The sequence below is a fragment of the Scyliorhinus canicula genome, chromosome 3, assembly GCF_902713615.1.
Source record: "Scyliorhinus canicula chromosome 3, sScyCan1.1, whole genome shotgun sequence".
NCBI classification, from domain to species: domain Eukaryota; kingdom Metazoa; phylum Chordata; class Chondrichthyes; order Carcharhiniformes; family Scyliorhinidae; genus Scyliorhinus; species Scyliorhinus canicula.
This window is the reverse complement of record NC_052148.1, coordinates 72,707,434-72,714,826: the sequence shown is the minus strand read 5'-3', so window position 1 is coordinate 72,714,826 and position 7,393 is coordinate 72,707,434. Positions and strand designations below refer to the sequence as shown.

The following is a 7,393-nucleotide window of genomic DNA, read 5'->3' as shown; positions in this document are numbered from 1 at the left end:
AAACCATAACCACATTCATACTGTTGCATCTATTATTTTAAAGACTTCTGGCGTGATTTAATAGAAACATTTCTCAGTGTCATTTTTGGCACGTTTGGCGGAGTGTTCCTCGTTGGCCACGGTGATTGCGGCTTGTATTGAACGGCACTTAGAACCGAAAATGAGCCCCCACGAGCTTCTCGCCATTACTGGCCGTCTCGCTGTCTGATTCGCCGGACGTGCGCCTCAGCGTATCGCCACTAACAAGGCAGAGCTGCTTTTCAACAATCCCTCACCACTCACTCCCAGTCAACACACAAGCATGGCAGCTCTTCACTTTGGGGGATGCCGACCTCACAAGGCTTCTCAACGCCGTCGATGAGAGATGGGGCATCCTGTCCGCCGGAGGGGGTTGGAGGACCAGCAGCAGGGTCAGCAATGCTGCCCAGGGGGCAATGGTAGCGGCCGAGTGTTCAGGCAGCATGACAAGGAGAACCGCTGTCCAATCGTGTGCGAGGCTTAGCCTACTTCAGTTCATTAGTCCATAGGGCGCAAATGATGGTGACCAGAATGAGCCGATTCTTTGAGTGGGTGGAGGACAGATGTGGACGGTGTGCTGGGGGAGGGGGGGCCTGCAAACCATGTTCACGTTTTGGGCATGTGCAAAGCTGAAGGGGCTCTGGCAGGGGTTCGTGGACGTACTGTCTAAGGTGCTGAAGGTGGCCCCGAGCCCAGATGTGGTGATATATGTTGTGTCGGAAGACCTGGGAGTCGAGGGGGGGCGATGTTTTGGCCCTTGCCTCCCTGGTAGCCCAGAGACGGATTTTGTTTGAGTGGAGGGATTCGGGATTGCTGAAGCCAGGGGTGTGGGTGGCGACCTGGCAGAATTCCTTAGGCTGGGGAAAAAAAATCAAGTTCGCCTTGAGGAAGGTTGGGGGGGGGGGGGGGGGGGGGGGAAAGAGAGAGAGAAAGAAGAACTCAAGTGTTTACTGGAATAGGATGATGATCTTGAGGAAAACAGCCATATTTCAGATAAACCAGAGTAACACCCTCATGTATGACAAATTTCTCTAAAAATAACCAGATTGAATGCCACCATTCTAGATTTTAGAATCAGATCTCTATCATGTCGGAATTCCCGAATTAGGACAATTTGGGCCTTTACAATCTCCATCATTACTGTGTCATAATGAGCCAATAGGATGAGAGTAGCCTTTCTTCCCATCAGTTTCTCCTAGTATAGTTGGAAATGTTCTATCAAGTCAAAAGATAGCAGCACATCTTGGTTTTAGAGAATGGAATTCAATCCCACTTTAAAACTTAAATCTTTAGCATGGAGATCTAAAATTCAAGTAGATCTTATACTTCTGCATAATGTTATGTCAAAGCAGTGTTCACCTCTATAAATATTACTTATGAGAATGAATAAATGCATAAATAATGTTCAGGCACTTTCAAAATCATAGTTTATTAACTGAAAGGTAAAAAGCTAGTATACAGATCAGGGATCCCTTTAATTTCAAGTCTACCGTTCTACACCATCTAGTATTTTTGCTTTGAATATTTAAACAAAATAATTTCAAAACACCTGTAAGCCCCATCATTAGTATGCAGTATACCTTGAATCACTGTATGTCTAATCATCTCCTTGTTATATATACAACTGGGGAAACCAGCAGCAGTGAAGCAAGCAATGGAAAGAACTCACAGGTTTAAAAAGCCAATAATTTCATAAGATAATATGCTAAATCAAGTTATATGTAAAACTAATAAATTTTGTGCCATAATTGAAATATTTGCTATCCAACAAAAGGAACATCCTTAATAATTACAGTGGCTGTCATTGCTACAAACAATTCACATGCCATGCCTATAAAGGAACATTTCTGAAGCTGGTATTAATTAAAAGTTAGTAATATTTGCAGAAAACAGAACATGTGATTTCACATCCTTTTTCAGTGTACAAAGAACAGAGAAATGAAAAAAATTGCACTCAGCTTGCCATCGGTCACAAGCGTTCTTTGACATGAAATATATTCTTTACAATGACATAGAACAAACTCTTACTGTACATTGAATAACATAATAAAAGGCAATGCATAGGTCAAAGTACTGCAAGGTACTTTTCCACATACATCAAAATCACATACAAGAATTTTGCACATGCTTTTCAGAAGAAGCCCCTTTCCACCATAAATCAGTGGCTAAGCACAGGTGAGGTCAGGTGTAGAATTCATTGTGTCTTGCAAAAAACTAGGATGGGGATAGGTAAATATACAAGTTGAACTATATACATGATAAACTGGAATGTTGGCTATCCCAGAATTGCTTCCATTTAAAATTGTGAATTGATGGACCATTGTTAGAAGGCACCCTCTGCCAACTAAGTTGATGTAATAATTTAAAAACAGAGATGCCTTACAAAAAGTATATATGTAACAAAAACATATAAACCTACAAAAACCAACAGAAACCGTCAAACTTTAAAGAGATTTATTCTTCTGTTACTGGTGCAGGATTGAAAAAGGGGGACGAAATGCACACTCACCATCTATTCTCAATGGAGAAGAATCTCTCTAAGGCAGGAAAACACAACTAAATTGGGATTATGTAAATATTTTCCCAAATTCCATTCAGACATGGACAAGAGAATACCATTTCCTGGCCATGTATTATAATTTATCAGACTTGTGCAAGCTTTTTTAATGTTTTATGGTTTTACTAATTTAGGTGCACACACCTATTTTTCCAATGCCCATTGTGAGCAGTATTGTCACAATAGATCAATAGCTTCACTGCTGTCACAGCAATAAACACTTTGTTTCAGTGGAATGAAAAGATCACTTCTGGTAGCATTTTAGAGTTGATGCCATACACAAACTATAACGTAATACTGCAAAGCTTTACTTAAACTTCTCTAAAATGTAGTGTGCATAGAACCCCTAAATTTGAGTAACTAATTTTAAAAGGATGGTGGGGAGAAGTGGAAACAAAACACTGGACATATTCTCTTACATATCTCACCGTTATAACAATATTGACATTTTAAACTGTAGCAGAAAATACTGCAGTAAAAAGGCAGATCGTTAATGTTTTACACTGCAGCACTTACATTTTCTTTTAAAAAATAGCTGCATATGACGGTCATTATAATTGGCAATGTAGCTAGTCCAGATAAATACATATCTAATTTAAAATCTACCTTCCCCAATTAATTCCTATTACATACAAATTCTGAAACAGACATAAAATATCTTGGTAGAATGGTTATGAATTTATCAGGAATAAACTACATTTGCTTTTCTTTTGACACTATGAATCAATTAAATGCACATGGGGGTAGAGAAATAGACAGGCCACAAAAGAAAGTATACTGTATTTCTTTGGCTGTACTAAATGCAGTGTTTCATAGGCCATTTGTGTCTTCCTGGATTAATTGGAAGCAAAGCCTTTAGCAGCTTTGAAAGGCAAGGACACATTTCATGGATAAAAAACTACAGCTTAGGGAGGGTATGAATAATAATGGAGGAAAGAGGAAAACAGGAAAAAGAATATACTTCACATAATTCAATAAATTTTACTTAGTAAAGGCTGCTACTACAGCCCAAAGCAATTCATTTGTGTTAGGCTTCATAGATTCAACTTCAGGATCCAAGTCCAGTAGCTGTCGTACTCTTTTCATGGCCAAGTCATAATGTTCATCCAAAAGTGGGGCAAAAGCATTCTCCAGTACATCCGAGGCATGGGCTAAGTAAATGAGGGCAAGCAAGCGCCTGTCCATCCGGTGAGGGTCATTCACCCACTTATCCAGCACGGCTTCCTGCACTTTCTTGATGAGGCGCTGCTTGATGACGTTGTTGGTAAGTGGATGAGTTGTCATGTCGAACAGCAGGAAGTTCTGTTTCTCTGTAGTCAGTACACCTTTCTCCACCAGATTTTTAGCCAATCGTTCACGAACATTTCGTAATTGATAGTGTAGTTTTAAAGGATTCCATGTTTCACCTTAGGGTGTAAAGGAAAAGAAAGAAAGAAAATGCACAATTAGTACATCTGCTTTGTGCAAGAAATTAGAATAAAATTGTGCAGCTTTCAGAAATTTATTTTAAAAAGCTTGACGGTCAAATTATTTATTTTGTAAATCTGAATAATGTCAGAGGACCCACCTGCCCACTTACATTCCACCCCCCCCCCCCCCCAAAAATATAACAATTATACAATAACTAATGTAAAGCAGGAACAAAGTAACATTGAACATAGATTCTCTTATCTTGCCCTTGAATTTAGATAACAAATGCTTCAATCATTGTGAGAAACTTTAGGTTGCACAATGAAATAACACATATATGGTACTTTCAATTCACGGGCCTGGGTTCTAAATTTGCCCTAACTTTTAAAGCAAGTTTTCTTTCCGCTGGCTGGAAAAGCCTTTATGAAGTTAGTTACACCATTCCATATGGGTTTCAATGAGTGGTTGCGAGCACTAGAGAGGTTGGTTTGTATGAGCATCAGGGGGTGCCCTTCCATGGTTAGTCAAAGCACAGTGGAGAAGAGTTATTTTTTGCAACTAGCTGCTACCCCATCAGGCAGCACTTACTGTTAACAAAAAAGTGAAAAAGCGGCCCATTTGCCAGTGCAAATATAATTCACCTTCAGCAAAAATATAAGTACAAAGTTAAAAACTGTACTTCACTGAATATTCAAGAGCAGTGTTCAGGAAATAGAGCCAATGTAAAATCAACAAAATAGTAATAAGGCATGTGATCATCATAATAATCAAATTTTATCTGTAGATGGTTAAGAGTTCTAAAAAGGAGGGCGGATTAACAAGTCCATCCAGAACTACCTGGAAACAAACGGCACGGGGGAGGTCTCTGCAGCGACGGTTTGGGAAGCTTTGAAGGAAGTGCTCAGAGGGGAATTAATCTCGATACGGGACCACAGAGAAAAGGTGGAACGGGCTGAGAGGGATAGGTTAGTGGAGGAGATATTCAGGTGAACAGGAGGTACTTGGGAGGCCCCGGACGCGGGGCTACTGAGGGAACGGCGGAGGTTACAGGTGGAGTTTGGGCTGTTGACTACAGGGAAACAGTTGAGGAAGGCAAGGGGGGCGATTTATGAGTACGGGGAAAAGGCAAGCAGAATGTTAGCGCACCAGCTCAGGAAAAGGGAGGCGGCCAGGTAGATAGGGAAAGTAAAAAGTAGAGGAGGGAGTACTGTCCTGGACCCAGTGGGGGTGAATGAGGTGTTTAAGGACTTTTATAGTAAATTATATGAGCCGGAACCCCTGGCTGGGGTGGAGGGGATGAGGCAGTTTTTGGATCAGTGGAGGTTTCCGAGGGTAGATGAGTATCTGGTGGAAGGGCTGGGAGCCCCAATTGAGATTGAGGAAATAATCGAGGTGCTGGAGGGCAAACAGTTGGGCAAGGCCCCGGGGCCCGACGGCTACCCGGTGGAATTCTATAAGAGGTTTTCAGAGATATTGAGCCCACTGCAGACGAGGACATTTAATGAAGCAAGAGAGAAAGGAGTCCTCCCCCCAACAATGTCGCAGGCCTCGATTTCATTGATCCTGAAACGGGAGAAGGATCCGGAGCAATGCGGGTCATACAAACCTATTTCTCTACTGAACGTGGATGCCAAACTGCTGGCTAAGATACCGGCCACAAGGATAGAGGACTGTGTTCTGCGGGTGATAGGGGAAGACCAGATGGGATTTGTTCAAGGCAGGCAACTCAAGGCCAATGTTCGAAGGCTTTTAAATGTTATTATGATGCCCTCAGAAGGAGAGGAGGTGGAGGTGGTGGTAGCGATGGATGCAGAGAAGGCTTTTGATCGGGTGGAATTACCTGTGGGAGGCGCTGGGAAGGTTTGGGTTTGGCGAGGGCTTATTGACTGGGTGTGGTTGCTCTATCAGGCACCAGTAGCGAGTGTGCGTACGAACTGGCTGAGGTCGGGGTATTTTAAACTACACCGAGGGACGAGGCAAGGGTGCCCCCTCTCCCTGTTCTTGTTTGCTCTGGCCATGGAGCCATTGCGTTAAGAGCCTCTAGGAACTGGGAAGAGCTGGTTCAGGGGTGTGTGGAGCACCGGGTCTTGCTTTACGCAGGTGACCTGCTCTTGTATATTTCAGACTCGTTGGAGGGGATGGGGGAAGTAATGCGAATCCTGGGGACTTTCGGGGCATAAATTGAACATGGGGAAAAGTGAGATGTTCGCGATCCAGGCAAGAGAACAGGAGAAGAAAGTAGGACAGCTGCCGCTTAGAATGGTAGGAAAGAGCTTTTGGTATCTGGGAATCCAGGTGGCCCGGGAATGGGAGGCACTGCACAAGTTAAACCTATCCCGGCTGGTAGAACAAATGAAAGGGGACTGTAAGAGATGGGACATGCTCCCGCTATCACTGGCGGGGAGAGCACAGACCGTGAAAATGACGGTCCTCCCCAGGTTTCTGTTTGTCTTTCTGTGCCTCCCCATCTTCATCCCTAACGGGTGAATAAGACTATTTTGGGCTTTGTGTGGGCGAATAAAACCCGCGAGTGAAGAAAGTGTTGCTGGAGAGCAGTCGGGGGGAGGGTGGGTTGGCATACCGAACTTCTGCAATTACTACTGGGCGCCTAATATAGCCATGATTAGGAAGTAGGTAGAGGGGAGGGGCCGGCATGGGAGCAAATGGAGGCGGCGTCATGTAAAGACACAAGTTTGGGAGCACTGATAACGGCACCTCTTCCGTACTCACCGGCCCGATACTCCACAAGTCTGGTGGTCGTGGCAGCTCTGAGAATCTGGGGGCAATGGAGGAAATATAAGAGAGTGGAGGGAGCATCGGTTTGGATCCCGATCTATAATAATCATCGGTTTGTACCGGGTAGGCTGAATGGTGGGTTCCGGAGATGGCAAAGGGCAGGAATTAGAAGGATGGAGGATCTATTTATAGACAGGAGCTTCCCCAGCTTGAAAGCCTTTGAAGGATACATTTAAATTGCCAGAAGGGAATGGGTTTAGGTATTTGCAGGTGTCAGACTTCCTTCGAAAGCAGGTTCCGGCCTTTCCGCTGCTGCCGCCACGGGGGATACAGGACACAGTAGTCTCCAGTATCTGGGTGGGAGGGGTGTGGTGGGGTGGGGGGGGGGGGGGGGGGGGGGGGGAAGAGGTATTGGATATTTACCGTGAGCTTTTGGAGGCAAGGAAACTCCAGTGGAGGAGCTGAAGGGCAAGTGGGAGGATGAGCTAGGAGGAGAGATAGAGGCGGGTCTGTGGGTGGATGCCCTAAGCAGCATTAATACCTCCTCATCATGTGCCAGGCTTAGCCTGATGCAATTTAAGGTAATCCACCGGGCACACATGACAGTGGCTAGGATGAGCAAGTTTTTCGGGGTAGAGGACAGGTGTGCGAGGTGCGTGGGAAGCCCAGCAA

The 7,393-nt window shown here is 44.2% G+C and overlaps 1 protein-coding gene across 1 annotated transcript in view; it reads right to left on the bottom strand.

The window, feature by feature from the left end:
- Positions 1-1,422: 1,422 nt before the first annotated feature.
- Positions 1,423-7,393, bottom strand: part of golph3 (golgi phosphoprotein 3) — a 126,531-nt gene continuing 120,560 nt past the window's right edge. The window contains exon 4 of the mRNA XM_038790711.1: positions 1,423-3,981. Within this exon, the coding sequence (XP_038646639.1) occupies positions 3,557-3,981 (425 nt within the window). The 3' untranslated portion in view covers positions 1,423-3,556. The remainder of the gene's footprint in view (positions 3,982-7,393) is intronic.